General features: G+C 34.1%; 4 protein-coding genes across 9 annotated transcripts in view; 2 read left to right on the forward strand and 2 right to left on the reverse strand.

Moving 5' to 3' along the window:
• LOC108747461 (collagen alpha-1(XI) chain-like) overlaps positions 1-8,848 on the reverse strand; it is a 9,888-nt gene extending 1,040 nt beyond the window's left edge. The window contains exons 1-16 of the mRNA XM_018484941.1: positions 8,704-8,848; positions 7,522-7,743; positions 6,853-7,160; positions 6,442-6,675; positions 5,653-6,127; positions 5,163-5,404; positions 4,736-4,933; positions 4,173-4,640; positions 4,035-4,079; positions 3,397-3,855; positions 2,554-2,715; positions 2,286-2,447; positions 1,834-2,211; positions 1,457-1,726; positions 659-1,284; positions 295-455 (exon numbers count right to left, since the gene is read on the reverse strand). Of these exons, the coding sequence (XP_018340443.1) occupies positions 295-455; positions 659-1,284; positions 1,457-1,726; positions 1,834-2,211; positions 2,286-2,447; positions 2,554-2,715; positions 3,397-3,855; positions 4,035-4,079; positions 4,173-4,640; positions 4,736-4,933; positions 5,163-5,404; positions 5,653-6,127; positions 6,442-6,675; positions 6,853-7,160; positions 7,522-7,743; positions 8,704-8,848 (4,555 nt within the window). The remainder of the gene's footprint in view (positions 1-294; positions 456-658; positions 1,285-1,456; positions 1,727-1,833; positions 2,212-2,285; positions 2,448-2,553; positions 2,716-3,396; positions 3,856-4,034; positions 4,080-4,172; positions 4,641-4,735; positions 4,934-5,162; positions 5,405-5,652; positions 6,128-6,441; positions 6,676-6,852; positions 7,161-7,521; positions 7,744-8,703) is intronic.
• A 2,508-nt stretch (positions 8,849-11,356) lies between these two features.
• On the forward strand, positions 11,357-14,974 carry LOC108747463 (probable ATP-dependent RNA helicase DDX10). The gene is made up of 12 exons (XM_018484946.1): positions 11,357-11,636; positions 11,705-11,896; positions 11,964-12,236; positions 12,323-12,444; positions 12,523-12,724; positions 12,788-12,950; positions 13,100-13,283; positions 13,351-13,527; positions 13,604-13,833; positions 13,936-14,129; positions 14,293-14,684; positions 14,765-14,974. Exons 1-12 carry the CDS (start codon positions 11,538-11,540, stop codon positions 14,886-14,888), a joined length of 2,352 nt encoding a protein of 783 aa, XP_018340448.1. The 5' UTR covers positions 11,357-11,537; the 3' UTR covers positions 14,889-14,974.
• Positions 14,975-15,059: 85 nt separating this feature from the next.
• The window catches only part of LOC108747462 (isocitrate dehydrogenase [NAD] subunit gamma, mitochondrial), an 11,263-nt gene continuing 3,850 nt past the window's right edge, over positions 15,060-22,472 (reverse strand). Inside the window, exons 1-3 of one of the 3 annotated variants that reach the window (XM_018484944.1) lie at positions 17,469-17,554; positions 17,158-17,390; positions 15,060-16,513 (exon numbers count right to left, since the gene is read on the reverse strand). In XM_018484944.1, coding sequence (XP_018340446.1) covers positions 15,575-16,513; positions 17,158-17,373 — 1,155 coding nt within the window. In that variant the 5' untranslated portion in view covers positions 17,374-17,390; positions 17,469-17,554 and the 3' untranslated portion in view covers positions 15,060-15,574. Of the gene's footprint in view, positions 16,514-17,157; positions 17,391-17,462; positions 17,555-22,472 lie in introns of those variants that run through there. The other 2 variants (XM_018484943.1, XM_018484945.1) reach the window with 2 other exon arrangements.
• LOC108747464 (chromobox protein homolog 1-like) lies at positions 19,031-21,150 on the forward strand. Of its 4 annotated transcripts, none has more exons than XM_018484947.1 (4): positions 19,031-19,121; positions 20,180-20,280; positions 20,363-20,606; positions 20,746-21,150. In XM_018484947.1, exons 2-4 carry the CDS (start codon positions 20,188-20,190, stop codon positions 20,970-20,972), a joined length of 564 nt encoding a protein of 187 aa, XP_018340449.1. In that variant the 5' UTR covers positions 19,031-19,121; positions 20,180-20,187; the 3' UTR covers positions 20,973-21,150. The 4 variants fall into 4 exon arrangements, with proteins under 4 accessions (XP_018340449.1, XP_018340454.1, XP_018340453.1 ...); XM_018484952.1 differs by having other exon boundaries at positions 20,363-20,600; XM_018484951.1 differs by having other exon boundaries at positions 19,062-19,078.

Genomic DNA, 22,472 nt, shown 5'->3' on the forward strand with positions numbered 1-22,472 from the left:
CCCCTCTCTCCCCCCCCTCTCACTCTCTAAAAGAATCGAATTTTATATAAAATAAAAGAATAAAATTCATGTCTTTTTAGACAAAGTTTTACATTTTTTTAAATAAAATTACTGAGATATGGATAAAATTTAACAAAATTCATGATATCTATTAATAATATTTAATGTCAGAAATAAGAATTTTCTTTCAAGAAGAAAGTTATTGATATCATTTTGTTTACAAAATATATTGGACTTTACTTATAAAATTTGAATACGTGATTGAAATTATAACATAAAAAAGAATAATTTTACCATCCTTAAAATCGGGATGTCCGTAAAACAAGTCTCTGCATGTCCTCGCCGGATTATCTCTGGTACCAATTGGCTTACGCATTAAATGCAATTCCTGTCGTATATTATAAAAAGCTTTCTTTATTTCTGAAAGCTTTTTGTCAAACATCTCCTCTTCATCGCTAAATAGATAAAAAAAAGAATAAAAATAAAATTAAGTTTTCCTCTACAATTTAAAAATCTCTAAAATCTAAATTTGCTAATGCAAACTTATAATTTATTGTAATTGCAAGTATAAAAGTAAAACTTAGAATGTCATAAAAGTGAGTACTTTTGATGTAATGTTTTATAGATTTTTATTTTAGGATTTAATTAGGATTCTTACATGTCCTCGAAAGCATCACGTTTTCTTCTGGCTGATTGATCACGATATATCGATGGTATTATTCTGTCAAAATCGGATTGTCCTATTGACAAGCCAGGCGGTCCTGGTGGGCCTGGCGGACCCGCCGGACCTACGTCACCTCGCATCCCCTCATTTCCAGCATTACCTTTTAGCCCAGACGGTCCCGGTAGTCCGGGTAGACCAACGAATCCTTGTTCTCCTCTAGATCCAACCTGACCAGGATGTCCAGGATTTCCTTTAAATCCTTGTGTCCCAGGAAGTCCGCGATCACCTTTCTCTCCCCGCTTTCCATGATCGCCTTTAATTCCAATCAGTCCCGATTCGCCTCGATATCCTTTAATTCCTCTACGACCTTTATCACCTTTCTGGCCTTTTGAACCAATCGGTCCAATAATTCCAGGAGCTCCAACAGCTCCCGGCATACCTACAATACCATTTTCCCCAGCCGCGCCTGGCAAACCTCTTTCGCCTGGTAAGCCAGACAAACCGGGAGGACCTTGAGGTCCGACAGGTCCTTCAAAACCCGGCGCTCCAGGGAGACCGATATCTCCTTTCTCTCCTGGCAAACCTGTATTACCTTGCTGACCCGCAGGTCCTTCCGGACCCTAGAATTTAATAGTATTAATAAATTTAAATTTTTTTAAATATTTAGGAATACTCATTTAAAATTGTATTTTTAAATATCTAATTACTTTCTTAGTCTTTAATTAATTAAAAATAGATATTATATTTAAAAATAGATATTTTCTATTAAAGGGTAAAGTAAAATTTTTATACCGATTTCCCAGGAGGACCCGGTAATCCTTCCTTGCCAGGTAATCCATCTTCGCCTGGTACGCCAGGATCACCTACTCGTCCATCCTCGCCGTCCTTTCCAGGCTCGCCTTTCGCGCCCATGAGACCGGGTTCTCCAGGCGGACCAGGAAGACCAGGTAATCCAGCATCACCTTTTGGTCCCTCGGGACCAGTTAATCCCCGTAGTCCAGGAAGTCCAAGAAGTCCTAATTTACCTTCCTCTCCTTTTATTCCTGGTAGACCTCTTTCTCCCTTAAGTGCATTACATTATATATAATATTATAGCAAAATTATATATATTATTATTATTATAGCAAAATTTCTAGAGTATAATTTCTAGTATGTATAATTTATATTACCTGTGTTCCCTCTAGTCCTGGCTTTCCGGGAGCTCCTTGCATTCCATCATCTCCTTTTTCGCCTTGACGACCCTCCGGACCGGTCGGACCATCTGTACCCTTAAGGCCCTTGGACCCTCTTGGACCTCGCTCGCCCGGAATTCCTATAGGACCTATAGGACCAATAGTTCCAGGATCTCCAACTTCACCTTTTACACCTGATTGACCTGGTAAACCACTCGATCCTACAGATCCAGCAGGTCCAGTTGCTCCGACCGGACCGTCCTCGCCTTTTGACCCTCGCTGTCCAATCTCACCCGGTGGTCCTTTCTGTCCTGGAGAACCTACCAAGCCAGATTCACCACGTGGTCCTTGTACTCCTTGCGGACCTGGAAAACCCTATATATTATGTTAGTATGATTAAAATAATTTACAGTTTAAAATTATTTTACTTTTCAATTAGTCGTACGTACTATGTCCCCTTGAGATCCTTTGAATCCTTTTTCACCAGGTGGACCTACGTTTCCTTTATCGCCGTCTTCGCCCGGAGAACCAACTGGTCCGGGTGGGCCTGGTAAACCCCGTTGTCCCGGTAGACCGTCACGACCTATAGGTCCAACTGGCCCAGGATCACCCTGTTAAATAAATCTAGTTTATTTGTATATTGTTATTTAATTACATTGTCGCTAAATACTATACTTTTTATTGTTGTAACTATATATATCTGATTTGTATAATTACTTTTTCGCCTTTGAGGCCGATGGAACCCTCATCTCCTTTGTGCCCTTGTTTCCCTTCTGGACCTGGTGATCCGTCTTTTCCGGGTTCTCCTTGAATACCCTTATCACCGGACAGTCCTTGAGCTCCAATAGGTCCCATTTCACCCTTCAAGCCAGGCAATCCCTAGAATTTACAATTAATATTAAATATACAATCTTGTCATAATTAAATATTAAGTAATAATTAATGTTTATTATTAGGTTAAGTAAAAAGTCATCGCGTTTTTTTAAAAGACATCTATCAGTAAAAACCGCAATTACTTTCTTACCAACAATATAAATATATCTTGATAGAGTAAAGTTTCAGCTTTAAAAATCTCTTTTTTAAATTATACGATACGACAATTTTTAATGGAGTTATGAGCAATTAAAGTCAAAATAATTCTTTTATTTAATCCGCGATAACTCAGTAATCAAAAGTCGTAGGAATATTTAAAAAAAACGATTTTGTAGGGAAAGTATCAAGCTTTCACGATAGGTAATCGAAAATTTTCTCAAATTCGTTTTGGACACGTTACAAATCCACAAAGTGAGAAGAAAATTTTTCGTCTTTTTCAGCTCGTAGTTTTTGGTATGTAAAAATTATCAAACTCATATAAACTTAAAAAATGTGATAAGCTTTTAAAAGTAGAGATTTCAAGCTTTAAAACCCTTTTTTTAAATTTGAATTTCATTCATTATTGACGAAAATATTGTATATACAACTTTGAGCTAAAAAATATGCGATGACTTTTTACTCAACCTAATAATATTAAATAATAATTAGTATTTACATCTTACAACCCTTATTTTGAATATAACTAACCGGTAAACCGCTTAGACCTCTTTCACCTGGAAATCCTGGTAATCCGCCAGGACCCGGTGATCCTTTGAGTCCTGTCAAGCCGGCTGGACCCGGCGGCCCTTCTTTCCCTTGTTCACCCGGTATACCGATTTCACCCGGAGCTCCTGGACTGCCAGATGCTCCAGGCTCACCTGGTTGACCAAGTTCTCCAGGTGGTCCTGGAAGACCAATAACACCGGGAATTCCCGGAGGTCCTGGAGATCCTGATTCACCAGTTGGACCACGCTCACCGGGTGGACCTGGTATACCGTCTTTTCCATCGAGACCAAGTGGACCCGATGGTCCCGTGAATCCACGTGGACCTTCAACACCAGGAGACCCGATCTCTCCTGACGGTCCAGCGGGGCCCGGCTGACCAGTGTCGCCTTTTGACCCTGGTAACCCTTCCGCACCTCTTCTTCCACGAGTTCCTCTAAAACCCTAATATTTATAATAAGTTATTCAATTTAATATAATTATTTGATACTATTTGTTTTCCATTTTTAGATATTTTATATGATTGAAATAATTAATAAAATAATTTTAATTACATTTATACTTGCAGATGCAAATTAATTTTGTAATTATAAAATAAAATACGTTTGCAAAATAAAATTTACCCGTGGGCCTGTTGTACCTCGTTCTCCTTGTAATCCGTTGTTTCCCTTAAAAAAAAAAAGAAATAAAAACAATTTTGTCTTTTAATAAGAAATATTAAAATCAATATTAAGAATTTTGTGTATATTTATCAACATTACTCTTTCTCCTTTATCACCGCTTGCTCCTTGATTTCCTAGTTGCCCTTTGTCCCCTTTTTCTCCAGGATTTCCAGGATAACCAGCGTACCCTGGTAGGCCTATCTTCCCTTTTTCTCCAGGCAAACCAGCGGGCCCAGTCTCACCACGAAATCCCTCAAAACCTTTCGGCCCTTCCAAACCTTCAAGGCCAGGAATGCCCTGCGGACCTGTTGTTCCGGGCTCTCCTTTCGCTCCGGTGTCGCCCTTTTCGCCTTCCAAACCTCTATCACCTTTTTCACCGCGTTCACCCGCTAGACCACGTTGCCCCTCATCGCCCTTTACACCTCGAACACCCGGAAATCCCATCGGTCCCTGTAAACCCGGTGGACCTTGCTCGCCTTTTGTCCCTAGAATTCCAGGATTGCCTGGAAGTCCAGGAGATCCATCAGCACCCGAAAGACCAGGAATTCCTGGCTTTCCTTGTGGACCCTTTTAAAAAAGTTTAATTATGTTGAATACAATCAAAATCGTGGTATAATCGAAAATTTTTTATTATACAAAAGTAATTCATTTCTACAACTTACAACTAAACCGATCGGCCCTGGTGGACCCTGAGGTCCAGGTGGTCCTATTGAACCTGTAGGTCCTGATTGTCCCGGTGCACCGGGTGGACCGAGTGGACCAACATTACCTTTAATACCGGGTGGCCCTTCGTTTCCAGGAATACCGGGATTGCCTGGTAATCCAGGAAAACCTCTTGATCCAATAAACCCTCTCGGACCCTATATGAATAAATATTCCGTTTAAATTTTACTTATCGTTCTACGCAAATATAACTTATATTTACAAAATATTGCTTTTAAATTATATTTTGCTATATATTGTACATACATTTTTTAAACGTATCCTTTTAAAAAATAAATTTTAAATTCTAAATAAATATATTTATTTGAAAACAGCATTATCTTTTAATATTCTTTTTTAAAAATGAAATTGTAATAACATATTTACCAATTCACCGGGTAGACCTGGTAAACCTGGAGGACCGTCCTCACCCTGCATCCCTTCGTGACCAGGCAAACCTGATTCACCAGGTTTACCTGAGGATCCCCGCTCGCCTTTATCACCTGGTAGACCTGGTAATCCTATTTGCCCTTGCTCTCCTTTCATTCCTGGCAGTCCACTGAGACCGCGTTCGCCGTCTCTGCCAGGACGACCTCTCCTACCCTCTCTGCCAGGATTTCCAGAACTTCCTGTAAAAAATTTTTCTTTAATGTAAGAGACGGGTTTACAGAAATCTTATAATTTGTAATAAATTCATTCCATAAGATTTTTAGCCTTGAGAAACAGCAATTTAAATAAACTACGAAAGAATTTAAAAATCTTTTAATTAATCTCTTAATATACAATATACATCAAAAATTATAAAAATATATATAAAAATTGATAAGTTAGAAAAAATTATATTCTATTTTTTGCGAGTTACAAACTTGTTCTGTACCTTGGTCTCCTCTAAGTCCAGGTTCGCCGATTTCACCAGGTTCTCCCTTCTGACCTTGAGGCCCAGGCGGTCCATCTGGACCCTGGACACCTGTAAGACCCATCGGGCCTTCTACGCCTCTCATTGCAAGCATGTGTTGTGATATCATCTGCCGCAACATTTCTGCCTGAGAATCCGGTCCCTTTTCGTTGCCCTGTTGATTCAACGAGGGTACCACGAAGACGTTACCTGGCGGACCAGATACACCCGGCAATCCGGGCAATCCATCTCGTCCGGGTTCGCCCTTCTCGCCAGAAGGACCGGGTACTCCTGGCGGCCCAGGAAACCCACGAAGCCCAGGTGAACCTCGGGTATTATAACGCTTTATATATTCTTCGTCGTAAGGGTTATTTGTCGATTCTCCGTAATTCTGCTGATGATTTGATTCCGCATTATACACATTCACCATCGTCGTTATTTCCACTTCGTAAGATGTCTGAAATTATTTAACATCAATATCTGTGAGACTAAGATTTTATCGTAAAACTCATATAATATCTGTCAAATATAATATCTGTCGAAAATATATATATGTGTGTGTGTGTGTATACACACACACACACACACACACACACACACACACATTTATATAATTTCATTTTAAATAATACAATGTTTAATTTAATGTCTTCAAATTATTACAGTAAAATATTAATTTAAATTTTTGTAAGATTATTATAGATTTATTTCTTAAAATCAGTCTTCTTAAATATTAATTTATTCCATTTATTTAATTTTATTTGTTCTTACGGAATTCTTTGTCGCTGATGTCAAACCGTTAATTGTATTTGTTATTGTGCCATGAGGTAGAAAATTCCGGTTATCATCTTCACTCTCGTTTTCTTCTTCGTAATCATCTTCGTTGAAAGATGAATTATAATTCAGTCCATACCTTGATTCACGTTCACAATCTGGCGCAAACGTTGTACAGATTTCGTAAGCAGCATCTGGATTTAGAGCAATTTTCAGCATCTCAAGACTTCCCTGAATAGATATAAAACGATTTTGTCATAAAATTTTACAATTGTAACTTAACTTTTATCATCAAGTTTAATTACAGATCTTACAATCTCTTTAAGAAGCAAACTGTAAAAATTCCTTATCAAACTTGTTTGTGATATTTTTTATTCGATATTATATTATCTTGAATTCTTCGCTCACCAAATATAAATCGCCCTTAAGTTGCTGTCCAATCATAAGAATGCCAGCGATCGTTTTCTCGACATTCCTCCGCAATTTTTTCGTAATATGTCTATTGCAATCGAGAATAATCGTAACGGCATCTCCCTTAATACTAACTCCTAATCGATGCCATTGCCCGTCGGAAGTATTGACATCAAAAGAAATAGGTTCATTTCTGTCGTCCGGATTTATGCTATACAAAAATTTAATGTCGCGCCCCAACGAAAGAATTAACTGTTCTTCGCCACTATCACCGTAGATAGTAAAAAGAACCGACGTGGAGTAATCTACGAATATCAATGAAACAAAGATTTCAACTTACAAGACAAAAATAATAATCTTTGAGTAGTTCTTATTAATAAAATTCAACAGCAAAACTCAACCGTTTAAATAAAGATTCAGGAAATGTTTGTAAACCATTATATTTAAACTAATTTTGCTAAATAAACAAATTGACAAAATTTTGTATATTTCATATGGCAGAATTTTTTAATATCTAAGATCACTTTCAAATTATTTTATACTATCTTTTATAAAAGAGTCTGTACTTTGTTAAATTAATAATATCATTATGGACACTTTAATGAAAGCACAGATATAAGCGTGTCCAATTATAATTATCTGCGAATAATTATGATATACCATTACCTTCGGACGTTGACTCGTTAGCTCTCGGCTTTGCAACAACCAAGATAGAAAAATCTTGTGGTATTCCGGCCGGAAATAATACATTGGTAGGAGCCATCAGAATCGCAGCTTCCATAATATCGTACGCGATCGTATCATCTCTGCAACGACTTTCCGTTCTTCTCACTCCGAAAAGTTGCTCTTGCATCCCCATAGCTTCAATTATATCAGTCACATTCTTCGCTAAATTGAAAAAAAAATTGTAGCTAAATTAAAAACAGCACGACATCAAGTATAATAGATATCTAACGCAATTATTGTTTCTTCAATTTTAAGAGAAATTTTTATTTATTTATTTATTTTTTGACATAACAATTGAATAATTGACACGTGGCTAAAAATAAGAACGGACAGATATAATAGGCACAACTAGAAACCCAGTAACCCGTGAACCTACAAGTCATAACTCAAATCGTTGGAACGAACGTTTAGACCAATTCAAGAAGATGCCACTCGACTGCAACATGCAACTTTGCATGCCACACATACGCATCTTAATTAATGCAATAGAGATCAGTTAGAAACGCAACTACCGGCAATAAATTCATATTGTTCAGAAGAAATGTGAGTTTTCTTCTCAATCTCTCTCTCTCTCTCTCTCTCTCTCTCTCTCTTTCGACAAAAAATAATTTTCACTTAAAAAATTTATCAAAGTTAATTATTATTCAACTTATTTAACTTATGCTTATCTCGCAAAAATTTATTATAAAGATTATATATGTATAATTCATATTACCCTAATAAAATTTAATTATAGAATTCATTTTTGTTCTAAAAATCTTTATAACTGTTCGATAATAATCGTATTTTATCACTATTGCATTTCGGAAACAAAATGAATTTTAATCTATATTTATAAATCCTTCTTATTTTGGAAATCTTTCTATACATTTCAAAACTTGAAACTGAATAACTATGGCAAGAGAGAGAGAGAGAGAGAGAGAGAGAGAGAGAGATACACTTTTAATTACATTAAAAATAAAATAGGTTCATAAGATATAACTACGATCGAGAAAAATTTAAAGGCAAATTTTCGCGATCACTCGACATTTCTAAAAAGCATTAAACCCAAAATTTCATTTTGCAGCAAGACACACGAAGTGCTAAATATTGCTAAATATTGAGAAATATTTCAAAACTTACATGCATCTTGCAGCGCAGCATCCACTGCGTTTCGCTGCAAACCGGATAGGATGAGCAACATCAAAAACAATGAATGTACAAGAAGCATGATCCACGTGGATCGCAGCGTTCTCCATTGCCCTCTCGTGTGGTCGAGTAGCCGCATGATCTTCTCGCGTTGTCAAAACATACTTCAGCTAATTTTCCGATACGTTTTCATACACGTGGGCTCATCAGAGATATGACACACGAGGTCCGCGATTACAGGATCTTCGTGATAATGTGAGATCTTTTTCCGATCATCGGAATGCCTGCTTTCTAACTGTTGTTTCTATTCCTCTTTCTTTAATTCTCAACATCTCTCCTCGAGATTAACACAATACATTAATCCCGAATATGGCTACTTCTCTGAACTATTTCCTCTTTTCTCTTTGCTTATCCCTTATTCAAACTGCGTTCCTCTTACTGTCTAGTTTTCCCCTGCGATGCATAAATGCAACTGTCGCCTCGATGATACTTGCGTTCCATACATGTACTTTTTAGTGATGGTTCCATATCTCTTCTATTAACACTGATTCATATATGACATAGAGGAGACAGATCGCAGGGTGCAGTGTCATCGGGTTAGTCCCTCCTTTCCTTTAGACATGATATAATCGAGAGCATCACTATGAGTTGCAAACATAAATTACAAGAAATCGATAAAAATTTATTTTATAAAACTGAAACTATGAATTTCTAATTTTTATTATAAGAACTTTATGTGGCAATTTTAAGTTTTCTGTTTATTTTCTTTATCAGTTCGAATTAAAAATCGTTTAAATAGCTGGCATAACTCATTTCTTAGAAATTTTCTGTTTAACTGATCCATACATTGCTTCCTTGAAGCAATGGCATTTGCCAAGAATATTATATCACACGCTGTATTCACAATTAAGAAAATTATTTAATTACTTTTATGTGTGAAGAGAGAGAGAGAATATATCAAATAATTATAACATATATTAGATATATTATGTGGAAATAGAATAAAAAACAAAGAAATCAAATAGCTAACTTTTCAAACTAATTTATGATTTTGAATATACAAATTTAATTTTACAGAACATATTTTTGTCTCATTTCTATCCGTTTTATAATTACTCTAAAAGAGTAGATACAAAAAATTGCGTGAATATATCTTTAAGAAGAGCACGCTATATAGCAATTAAGAAGCGTAATGGTCAGTGACCGAAGTATTATAGTTATTATGAACTTTGTCATCTCATATCCCCTCATTGCGCATGCGTTTTGATTAGTATCTTCATATTTCTTCTTCTGTTATATAATAAAGGTTTGATATAAAAGAAATCTCTATTTATCTTAACCAATAATAATTAACATTTTAATTTATATTAAAAATTGTAATTATGATGTTTATTCTTAATAATAATATTTTATTAGTAAATTTATTTTATAATGAAAATTTTTTTCGTAGTTTCTTGTTAATCAATGACAATTTGTTAAATTATATTATCGTTTATATTCAATTCTATCACAATTTTATCATTGACTACGCCGTTAAATTTATTATAAATTAATTTATTATTACTACTTATTTTATTATTTTAATAATTGACCAATATAATCGTCGGTTACATCACTGTGGAGTAAGTCTTTCTTGACCATAACATAAAAATGTTTTTTATTAATTATTATTTATAATTAATTAGATTTCCAGTCATTCACTACCATCCAGCTTTCAAATTTTTTTAAACGGGAATTTTTATTCTAAAATGGATGAATGTTACTACCACACAATGATATCGACTGTTAATTCAACATCGACTTTTATAAAATTCATGGATAATCACAGCATGTTGGAACATATATTGTAAATGCTGAAGAAGGCTAAAAGATTAACCGAAACATGTACAAGTAATGATATAATATATAATATGTATTAATTTAAAGAAATAAAAACTGCGCACCGTTTACAGCGCCAATTTCCAATTGCATGTTTATATGATTTTTTTAGAATTAAAAATGTTCTTTTTTTTTAATATCTTTTTATTTATTTAATCTTCCTGATGTGTATTAATTAATATAATATAAAAATATCTGCCCTACTGTGTTTCCGGTGCAATAACAAAGGATACCCATACAGCACACGTTATCCGAGAGACATACATTCTTGGAAATATTATTATTCAGATGCGACAAAAGAATGTCCTCTTGACATCTTACTATCCGTCACTTGGAGATCTGTGTTATATGGATAGATTTATATGGATAGATTTTAATGATCTATATATTATATATTAAATTGTTTACATGATTACTTTACATTGTATGCACGTAGATATAGATTATTATTTATATTTTACGCGTAAATGCTAAACCTGATAGTCTGCAACATCCCTATACATACATAAACAATAGATTTTACATAAAAGCAAAAAAATCTTGATATAAATAATATAAATTATCACATACAAAAGCAAAATTGGTAAATTTTTACTGTTGATAATTACCGAACTGTTACTAATTAACGATAAATTTGCTGTTAACTTTACCGACTGTCGACAGTTATCTAAATTTATATTTAATTACAATATACCAACATAAGTAATTTTTGTATTAGTTTATCTATTTTCACAGTAAGGGGCAGCACTTTTATGCTTCTCATTTATTCAATCGTTGTTTCATTGAACGCATTCATTAAACGCATATTCAATGAAACAAACACGTGTCGTAGAGAAAGCAGAAAGAGAGAGAGAGAAAACATTTGAGAATAACATTGAAGAACATATAGATTAGTTTAAAAAACGAAGTGATATTTATTGTTCAGTAAGTGAAAAAACGGAGAGAAATAAATGACTATGGCTAACAAAAAAAAAATAAAGGCGTATATGAAAAAGAAGCGGACACCAGAAAGTAAAATAATTGAGACATTGCAGTCTAAATATAACACTGTAAGTAGGCACATTTCAATAGTACTATGTGATGTGACATAACAATTTAAAGGAACATGAAATTATAGATAGATGTTACAAAAACAACAAAGTTCAGTGATCTCCCCTTATCGAGGATTACCTTAAAGGGTTTAACAGAGAACAACTATATCGAAATGACAGATATCCAGAAGCAAAGCATCGGCTTGGCCTTGCAGGGCAACGATATCTTAGGAGCTGCAAAAACCGGCAGTGGCAAAACACTGGCTTTTCTTATTCCAGTACGAGTCTTCCATATATTTTTAACTGTTACAATATATTGAATTCATGTTTAATAAAATGTTCCAGATATTGGAAATTTTGTACTGCAAACAATGGACAAGACTGGATGGACTAGGCTCACTAATTATTACACCAACGAGAGAGCTAGCTTATCAGATATATGAGACATTGCGAAAAGTGGGTCAATACCATAGTATTTCAGCAGGCTTAATTATAGGGGGAAAAGACTTAAAGTTTGAAAGGAAACGTATGGACCAGTGCAATATAATTATATGTACACCAGGACGTCTGCTCCAGCATATGGACGAAAATCCATTATTCAATTGTGTGAATATGCAGGTAATTGTTTAATATTTTCTTTTATTCTTAAATAAATTATATGCTCTTGAAGAAATAAAAGTTAATGGAAATATAATTATTTACAGATATTAGTGTTAGACGAAGCAGATCGTTGTTTAGACATGGGTTTTGAGAAAACTATGAACTCCATTATTGAGAACTTACCCCCTAAAAGGCAAACTTTGCTCTTTTCAGCAACTCAAACAAAGTATATATTGAAAAATAATTTTATAGAATTAAAATTTTATGTCATAATGTTATTGATTGTATTTTATATTTTTATTAGATCTGTGAAAGATCTGGCGAGGTTAAGTTTGAAAGATCCATTGTATGTATCTGTGCATGAACATTCTGCACATACCACACCAGAAGGCCTGCAACAAAGTTACATCATATGTTCCTTGGAAGATAAGCTAGCGATGCTGTGGTCTTTTATAAGAAATCATACGAAGCAGAAGATTATTGTGTTCTTTTCTAGCTGTAAACAAGTAATTATTTTTATATTAATGACGAATTGTCATGAATTGACATTTGATAATCAAAAATTTTAGGTGAAGTATATATACGAAGCGTTTTGCCGATTACGGCCAGGCATTAGTTTATTAGCTCTTTATGGCACTCTTCATCAGCTGAGAAGAATGAATATTTACGAATCTTTTTGCAAGAAACAACACGCTATTTTATTCGCGACTGATATTGCTGCCCGCGGATTAGGTAATTAAATTCTGCTCTGCAAAATATTGTTTAAAATATTTGTAAATTTTTGTACGAAAGAATTTCTTGTCACATTGAAGTATACACTGTGTGTATTATTTCTTTTAGTTCTTACAATTTTAATAATCATAATAACTATAATTTTGTAGACTTTCCTGCTGTAAATTGGGTAGTCCAAATGGATTGTCCGGAAGACGTCAATGCCTACATACACAGAGCAGGCAGGACTGCCAGATTTAAAAGTGGTGGTGAATCTCTTCTAGTGTTGTTACCATCCGAAGAAATGATAATCGAGAGACTTAAGCAACGTAAAATCCCAATAAATATGATAAAGTAAGGTTTTTATGTAAATTTTGTTTTAACTTATTTGCACTCGTTACTCATCTATCTCTATGTTTAGGATTAATCCAAACAAACTGCAGTCACCGCATCGTAAGCTGGAAGCTTTATTAGCGCGAGACGTAACATTGAAAGAAACAGCTCAGAGAGCCTTTGTATCATATATCAAATCAGTTTTCTTAATGAAGGATAAAGAAATCTTCAATGTGCACGCTTTAAACACAGATGAATTTGCCAAGTGAGCATTTTTTAAATTATTCATCATCGGATATGAATCATTCTTGAATATTTCTTCATAGTAGAATTTTTTACAGATCGTTAGGTTTAGCCATACCTCCGAGAATTCGATTCTTACAAAGAATGCAGAAGAAAATGTCAAGTAATGATGTCAAAACTGAAAAAGAGATAGATCAAACTTCAATCAATTCGGCAGATAACAGCGATCAGGAAAATAGTGGAAATAACTCTGACAAAAGTGATATTTCTAATAAAAGTAGTGAAAAAAGAATAATTAAAGAGGAAAAAACTGCTGCTCTTCAGATTAGTAAGAAAATTGAAAATCACTTTTTAAGATATATTATAGATTCCTTATTTTTTATTTACAAAAAAAAATACGTTTAACTATGTGTAATCTATATTTTTTTAGATGATAGTGATGACGAAGACATATTAACTATAAAAAGAAAAAATATAGATATCGATGATATTCCTATGACAGAGAATGAAGATAAAAATACTTCAAACAAAAAGAAATTTATAACAAAAGTTGCACTCGCTAAGAAGATTCTCAAAAAGAAGATTATACCTAATAAAAAGACTATATTTGATGATGAGGGCCAAGTAAGAATTTTATACTATAAATTATTACATATTCTATTATACAACGTAAATTTATGGTTTATAATCTTATTATAATTTTGAGATTAGCAAAAGCTGAACTTATTTGTCTACATTAATTTTTTTTCTAATCGTTTATCTGCATATGAGAATATTTATGTCCCAGGAATTAGTTGATTCTGCCAAAATAAAAATGTCAGAATTAGCACGGCAGTACGAGAATGAAGTCGATTCTGGAATTAATATCGAAATGGCCAAGCAAGTTTTACGCGAAGAGGATCAGTTCGACAAACAAAGATATAGAGAAAAGAATAAAGAAAAACGCAGAGAGAAGAAGAGGAAACTGAAAATTAACAAGAAAACGGAAACAAACGATGAAGAGAGCGAAGATGCAGACGATGATTACGATACCGAAAGTGAAGCTAGTGATGGTCCAGATCTTTCATGGTTACCTGATCCGGATAAGATATATGGCAAACAAAATGGAGACGAAAAAATATCGTCTTCTAACGAGTCTGAAGAAGATCAAATATCTGAGGAAGAAAGCATAGCTCACAAGTATATAAAAATCACATAATTTATACTTATATATATAAACTATGTTGGAAAACTTAAAAATTTAACTCTTTCTGTTATAGCCCTTTCAAGAGAAAATTGATAACGCAAGAGGAATACAAGGGGATCAAGAAGAAACAAAAAGTATCTAATATTGCTTATTTACAAGCCGATGAAGAATTAGCATTACAATTATTACAGAATTAGTACAAAGTACTTTAGAGAAATGTAAATTTTTACATTTTATTTATGAACGTGGCGATATGTACACTTTACAATATAACGATTATCTTAACAGTAAAGTGTAATTTTTTTACATTTTGTGTCAGTTTTAATTCAACTAGATAAAATTGTACTAAGGCGGCATATGAATATTTGTCAGCTTAATAAATTATGATTATTTTTTCTTACGCACGAATATCAGTGAGTATTCTTTGAATGGTAAGGTGTAACAAGTATTTTACATTTCATACAAGTTACTCTCACAGTGATAATATTTGGTAAATTCATCTATAGGAACTGCTACTACTTACAATGTACAATAAATATTTTACAAAGTTCCAATTATTAAACAAATTATTAACTATATTACAGAGCATATTTGCGATAGGAAGCCAAAATGCATCCAATTATTTAAGAGCAATGATTTTATGGAAGAGAAATATTTCGCAGTTTCGAGCCAATAGATGAAATTTTGTTTTCGCATATTGTCGGAACATTCCATATTCAGTAATTATCCTAACTAGCTTATCATACATATCCTTTATTTTATCTCACTAGAAATCACACAAGATTCTTGGTATGTATATATATATATATATATACTTCGAGCTCGCCACTTTCCATAGACAGTTGCTACAAGAGATTTTTAGCTAGAATAATTTTCAGTCTTTTTAAGTGGTTGCGATTTTGATGTGTTTCAAAATATTATCAACGACGTCTCTGCTCGTTGCAGTGCCACCGAGATCGCGAGTATGTATTCCTTGATTAATAGTTTTGTTGATTGCATTCTGAATAACAGAAGCATGATGTTTGTGGCCTAAATGACGCAACATATCCACTGCGGCATTCAGCATCGCAATCGGATTAGCGATGTTCTTGCCAGCGATGCTGGTACCGGTGTTACGAGTGCCTGGCTCGAAGATCGTGTAATGGTCGCCGTAGTTCTTGCCAGCTAATAAACCGGCACCACCCAACAAACCGCATACCACATTCGATACTATGGCACCATACAGATTGGTCGTTAATACAACATCAAACTGATGTGGATTTGATACAAGTTGCATGCAACAATTATCAATAATCATATCGTTGTGAATGATCTCCGGATAATCCTTGGCTACCTGCCGCGAGATTTCTAAGAAAAGTCCATCTGACAGCTTCATGATGTTCGCCTTATGAACTGTTGTAACTTTCTTGCGGCCGTTCCTCTTGGCGTATTCAAACGCATAACGGGCGACACGTTCAGAGTTGAAATTCGTGATGACTTTCATACTTTCAATGACGCCGTAGACGCTCTCATGTTCCAACATGGAATACTCACCCTCGGTATTCTGCCTCACAATAACAATATCGATGTTCTTCTGACGTGAGTTTACACCCGGATAAGATACACAATGTAAAACATTCACATAAAGATCGAGCTCATTTCGCAGAGCAACATTTCTAGAAAGGACACCAGCTACTGTACTGCGCGTTTCTATGTTTCCCTTTAAAGCTACTCCATTTCTGCGTATTGATGTAATTGCAAAATCTAAATCGGCATTGTCATCCGCGTTGGGATCGATCTCGACATCTTCAAAGTCCACTGGTACGCCAGCATATTTAAAAACCTGAAACAAAGAAATTGTAAATATTATCTCTAATATATCAGGTTTAGATAAGAGATTGATGAGAAGAGATTGCTCCTTCTATTTAATGTATTCTTGCATTGTTAAGGCCCAATTCTACCACTATATTTAATAGTAAGATTAACTGTAGGACCTCTTTCACCAACTTTGATTACTATTAATCGATGGTTAACTCAATCATGCGTAAACAGTTTGTCTTAAAAGAGAGAGACATTTTGATACATTCAATTGCTGTTGATACTTCTGTAAGTTGATTGTTGATTAATTTAATAAAAAGTTAATGAAAGAAGCCCTATATCTCAGTTTAACTTACTATTTATCTTTTTTTAATTTTTAAGGCCAATGCACAGACCTTTGCATAATGCACAATGCACAAAGCATAAGAAAATCAACCAATCAGAGTCTTTTATTTCAAAGAAAGGAAGGAGATAAAAAACTTTAATTGGTTCATTTTTTATGCATTATGTATTATGCATTTTTTATGTATTATGTATTATGCAAGACTGCGCTCCCCCACCTTTAGAATTAGAAAAAGATAAAAAATAAATTAAACGAGATCAAAGTTAATCTTATATTAGTAAAACCAAACCTTAGAGCCATCAATTCAAGAACGATGATCTACGCACTTCCTTTACATAACCCATCAACTCCGGTCCAATGCCAGCTCCAGGTAGCATGGTAACAGTGTGTCTGCCACCGTAATGGGCCTTTGGTATGGGCATCACTTTCTTGATCGTGGGAGTTTTATGCTGAATATCAAAGCCTGACAGAGATGCGCACCGATGACTTTGAAATATCACGGGCTTGGGTTTTAGATACCTTAAAACCGAGCGGGCAGCCATCTCGCTGTGTTGTTTCGCTGTAAACATAATGAAAATCAATCATTTAATCTCTAAAGTTAGCTCAATGCGTATTATTATTTAATACATACCGTTACCTTGACAAATGCTATTTTAACGACTTTGATGCACCCAAAACTCCGAGAGACCCTGCCACTACCACGCCACACCACGCCAGACTCACCAAGTTCATCAAACAAAACGCGACAGTTAGCACGTGATATTTTAATACGGTTCACTTTGGCACTACAAATGTTCCGAAGCGTTTTCTGATCGGTCAGTCAGAATTTTCCTATTTTTTATGTATTTTTATTTAGTCATGTGGACTGCAAATTTTTCAAGCGTATTGATTAACTATAGTACAAGATAGAGAATTTCTAGAAAAATTTGAAAACTCTTCTCTACTTTGAGCCACTCAATTAGCTCAGAGCAAGAGAAGAAAAAAAACAAACCTTCAAGTTAACTTGAAACTTCGTACAGATACGGACACTTTGCACCAAGAGACATGTTTTGATTCTCATTGAATAATGGGAAAAAAAAAAATATATATATATATATATATATATATATTGTTCATATTGCAAATTGGCTAATTTAATATTAAATAGTAAATAAAAAAGTAATAAAAATAATTTTTAAAAAATAATTATTTTATTGCGAAAAATATTACCTTGACTGAGAATTTGAGCACAGATTCTTGCATAATGCATAGTACATAAGACATAAGAAATCCAACCAATCAGAGTTCTTTATTTTATGGAAAGGAAAGAAATAAAGGACTTTGACTGGTACATTTTCTTATGCATTAGCCGGTTCTGCATTAGTTGCAAACTCGTAAGTTTATTGCGACAGCCAATATGAAGTTGATTTCAAAATGCTTCAGATTGGTTGTCGCAACAAACTTGTAATCAACTTGCAAGTAATGTAGAACTGGCTTTACGTGTTATGCATTATGCGAGAGTCTATGCTCTTCGCTTTAAGCTGCATTTCTTGCACAATTTAGCTCTTCTTTTGCAGCTAAACAAAACAGACCATTGACTCGGAATCAGGTCGAGTCAGTAAATCGAATATGCTATAAGAATTTCAACCTATCATGTATTATAGAATACACAGTTTCTGATAGGTTGAAATTCTTATTCTCTGTTCTCTGTTCCTTTTATTGTGCAGAGCCTCATATTCGTCAATTTCTATCACGTGACTTATTTTGACGCCGAAAATGAGCATCGAGAGTTTGCAGAAAAAGGCACCTTAATAGTATCTCGTCGGTGATCCAATAAAAAAATTCCATGTATCAATGGCTACGTTCAGCGGACTCAACAGTTGAGTGAGCGCTCGCTGTTATTGGTGTATTCTTTTAGCTCATCTAATCAGAAGTTTAAATCTAGAAGAATACACCAATAACAGCGAGCGCTCAACTGTTGAGCCCGCTGAACTGTTGAGTCCTCTGAAAGCGCCCATTGAGAACCTTCTCCTTCTCTCTCTTTCTCATTTATCAACACAAAAGTTGCAAGAATTTTGCAAAAGTTTTGAATAATTTCAAACGATGCGAAATTTTGAAGCAAATCCTATAGGAACATTGCGAAAGGCAGCCGTTTTTTCCTACAAAGAAATTTTCATGCCAACAGTTTGGCCAGACTGACTTTTTCGCGGCAATGACTTCGGAGCCACTCGCAACGAAAGATTTAGAGAGAGAGAAGGCTACATCGAGGTGATTTAGAGTTCGCGATCCTTGTACATTGAAACAAACCCAGGTGAGTTCCTTATGTTTTCGAATACACTATCGAGCTCGCAAATGTCATCGACATTATACGGGACACAAGCAATGTCGCGATTCTTAAAAAGAGAAGAAGAGAAACACCGGCGAGCGCGTCGCCGCTAATGCCGCCATTTTAGACCAAGCCGCGGCGTATCTTGCGACATAATCATTTTCAAGCAATCACGTCGCGGCTCGTCGCCACATATAATTCCATGTCCACCCCGTTCGCCGTCATCCTAATTCGCATTGCGTTACAACACGTTACATGTTGGAGTCGATTTAGCATGCGACCGCGTCGTGCATCATACTGCATCATACCAGTCCTACGCCGCGCCGGTATAGAGTCTGCGTTCTAGCGCAATTTCTCGTCAGTTCTTTTATTTACAATACTGAAACGTGCGATCAGATGAAAGCTTATCATATTCTTACACAACAACAAAACGACTAACAGTTCCTCGCTCTGAAATGTACTTGTTTTATATTGTTTGTATCTTTATCCGATTTTAGGCTACTGATTTCTTTTATCTCCGATGGATATCTTTCTAAAGCCCAATTGCATCAATGTTACTTTGACTTTAAGCGAGACTTAAAACTCTATCTGTCTCATTTTAAATCCAAAAAGAGACAGACAGAAAGAGTTTTAAGCCTCACTTAAAATCAAAATAACGTTGGTGCAATCGAGCCTAAGAGTTATATTTCCTTCTCCACTGCAAGTGTTGAAAATCTGTATTTCATGTTACATATACTATATGCTGTGTTCAGCAGAGAAAGCAGCTTTGCAATTATTATAAACTTCTTCAGTATGATTGGTTTATACATTTAGATCCATAAGGAAGCAACAGCAAGAACCAATTGTATTGAAGAATTTTTTTATAATAGTTATAAAGTGTCTCTCTCTGCTGAAAACCCATAGATTTTCATTACTTGCAGTGAACAAGCACAAGCAAAAGTGTACTAGTTCAGCTATGAAAAACAGGCCTTATGTGGATGTTTTTCTTTTTTTAATTTTTATAAGTATTTACAAAAAGACTTATTTCATTTTTACATTTGCAGTATATACCATGAGCAAAGTAAAGGATTCTCCAACGGATAATGAGACGGAAGAGGAATTTAGTGTGGAGAAAGTCTTAGACAGAAGAATCGTGAAGGGAAAAGTATGTAAAATCTTATTACATGATATCTCATCATTTAATATAAGGTGTCATTTTAATTTTTAAAAAATTGTTTGGATTACAGGTGGAATATTACTTAAAATGGAAAGGATATTCCAACGACGAAAACACATGGGAGCCAGAGGAAAATTTAGATTGTCCAGATTTGATCGCTCAGTTTGAAGAACAACGGAAGAAGAAGGATGGAAGTGCATCTGGGAAACGTCATGAAGAAAAAGAACAAAAGAAACGAAAAAGCAACAACACACCGACGCCCACTCAGGCCAAGAAAAAGGCAGCAGTGGAAGAAAAGAAGCTGGAAGGTAAAGGGAAGCATCGAAAATTTTTGGTTCTTATTTATTTTTAGTTTTTTTTGTATCATTTTCCTTGTTTTTTAAAAAATGATATCAAAATACTTGAAGCAAACCAATATTTCAATGTATTATGAATATGCCTTTAACTTTATAGGATTTGATAGAAATCTGGAGCCCGAGCGTATTATCGGAGCGACAGATTCCAGCGGTGAACTGATGTTCTTAATGAAATGGAAAGGAACAGACGATGCAGATCTGGTACCTGCACGCATTGCTAACGAAAAGTGTCCACAAATTGTGATCAAATTTTATGAGGAACGACTCACATGGCATAGTCCAGCTCACGATGACGAAAACTCGACGAAACCTGACCCGGAGTAGCGCCCAGCGTTTTTTCATGATTTATTTTTATCATTGCAAAGTATTTCCCTGTAACAATTATCTTAGGTTATTTACGAGTTTTTTAACTTTTGTAGGTAAAAAATAAATATCAAAGATTTTTCGAATATTAATATAGAATGATATAATGTAGGAGGAATTGAAGAAAGTTCAAAGATTATTTTAAAGAAAACTACGTACATTGTCACCACTTAATAATATGTTTATCTTTGAGTTGTGGAAACGTGAATTTTCAAACAATTACATAATTTTCACCGACATATCTTAAAATGTATTACTTTTTCATAGATAATATCTTTCAATACATAACATATTTATTAAAAATATATTTTAAATAGCAGTTTTTTTTTTAATAGCATAGGTTCTTTCTAATTATTTCGTTCTTTTGTATTTATCATGTGTAGTCATATAAAATGTTAATCTATTGCACTTACATAAATTATCTAGCTATTTTAATTACTTAAAATATACGCGATCTACTGTTCAAATAAATAAATTAAAATTGATAATTATGTGTAACACATAAAATAATTTTAATTATTAGTAAAACAGGAATTTAAAAAATAATATAGGGAAAAAATTAGTTTTTTGCTTAAATACTGGGTTTCGCCATTCCAGCCATTTACAAGACTGCTAATTTGATTGCAATTCCTCAGAGTTTGTAAGAAATAATTTACAATAGTGGCAGATGAATTCTTATAATCATTCATTTCTTTTTTTTTATATGAAATTTATTATTTTTCTATATCGTTATTTAATTTTATCTATTAAACATTAAAAAATTTTGTCTGATTCAAATTAAAATATTACATTCTAATGGTTGATTACTTTGACTATAAAAAGAGAATTCATATTAATGAGTTCAATATAAACATTAAATATGTTTAACAATATTGAAATATTAATAGGCTTGCAAAATTAACAAAACATAAGACATGTCAATGAGAGTACAATGCAGATCGCAACGCGCAATAAATTTAACAAATTATAAAATTGAGACATACATTTTAAATTCTAAATACAAAATTTCGTACGTTTCTAAGTGCAATAATGGAAGAGAGGAGAGCTCATCGGAGTACCGAATATCTGTTGATATATGCACAAGTCTGAAAAATGTTGAATTCAGTACTAGTTTAACCGTTCAGTTCACTAATGGTTTAATCGTCTATTTGACAAAGGATGTGATTGGTTATTTGAATCTTATGTTCGCTGAGGATGACTCCAAAACGGATGAGTCACAATGTACGAAATTTTGTATTTAAAATCGTAAGTTTTATAATTTATTAGATTTATTACGCGTTATGATCTGCATTGTACTCTTTGGCCTGTCTCATGTTTTGTTAAATATGTTTATATTGAAAATAAATTGTTATGCACAATAATGACATATAAGCAAAATTATAATGATTATAGTATTATAGTGCCACAAACACCATTTTGCCTCAAAATTTCATAAAGAAGATAAGTAATTATATATATATA

Source organism: Trachymyrmex septentrionalis, unplaced genomic scaffold (assembly GCF_001594115.1).
Source record: "Trachymyrmex septentrionalis isolate Tsep2-gDNA-1 unplaced genomic scaffold, Tsep1.0 scaffold2, whole genome shotgun sequence".
Lineage (NCBI taxonomy): Eukaryota > Metazoa > Arthropoda > Insecta > Hymenoptera > Formicidae > Trachymyrmex > Trachymyrmex septentrionalis.

Bases quoted from the DNA above. Each gene is read 5' to 3' on its own strand.
- LOC108747463 (XM_018484946.1), top strand. From the start codon at position 11,538: ATGACTATGGCTAACAAAAAAAAAATAAAGGCGTATATGAAAAAGAAG. The intron at 12,725-12,787 runs GTAATTATTTTT...CAAAAATTTTAG, and splicing joins TCTTTTCTAGCTGTAAACAA to GTGAAGTATATATACGAAGC. The intron at 14,130-14,292 runs GTAAGAATTTTA...TTTATGTCCCAG, and splicing joins TATTTGATGATGAGGGCCAA to GAATTAGTTGATTCTGCCAA.
- LOC108747464 (XM_018484947.1), top strand. From the start codon at position 20,188: ATGAGCAAAGTAAAGGATTCTCCAACGGATAATGAGACGGAAGAGGAA. The intron at 20,281-20,362 runs GTATGTAAAATC...TTTGGATTACAG, and splicing joins GAAGAATCGTGAAGGGAAAA to GTGGAATATTACTTAAAATG. The intron at 20,607-20,745 runs GGAAGCATCGAA...TTAACTTTATAG, and splicing joins AAAGAAGCTGGAAGGTAAAG to GATTTGATAGAAATCTGGAG.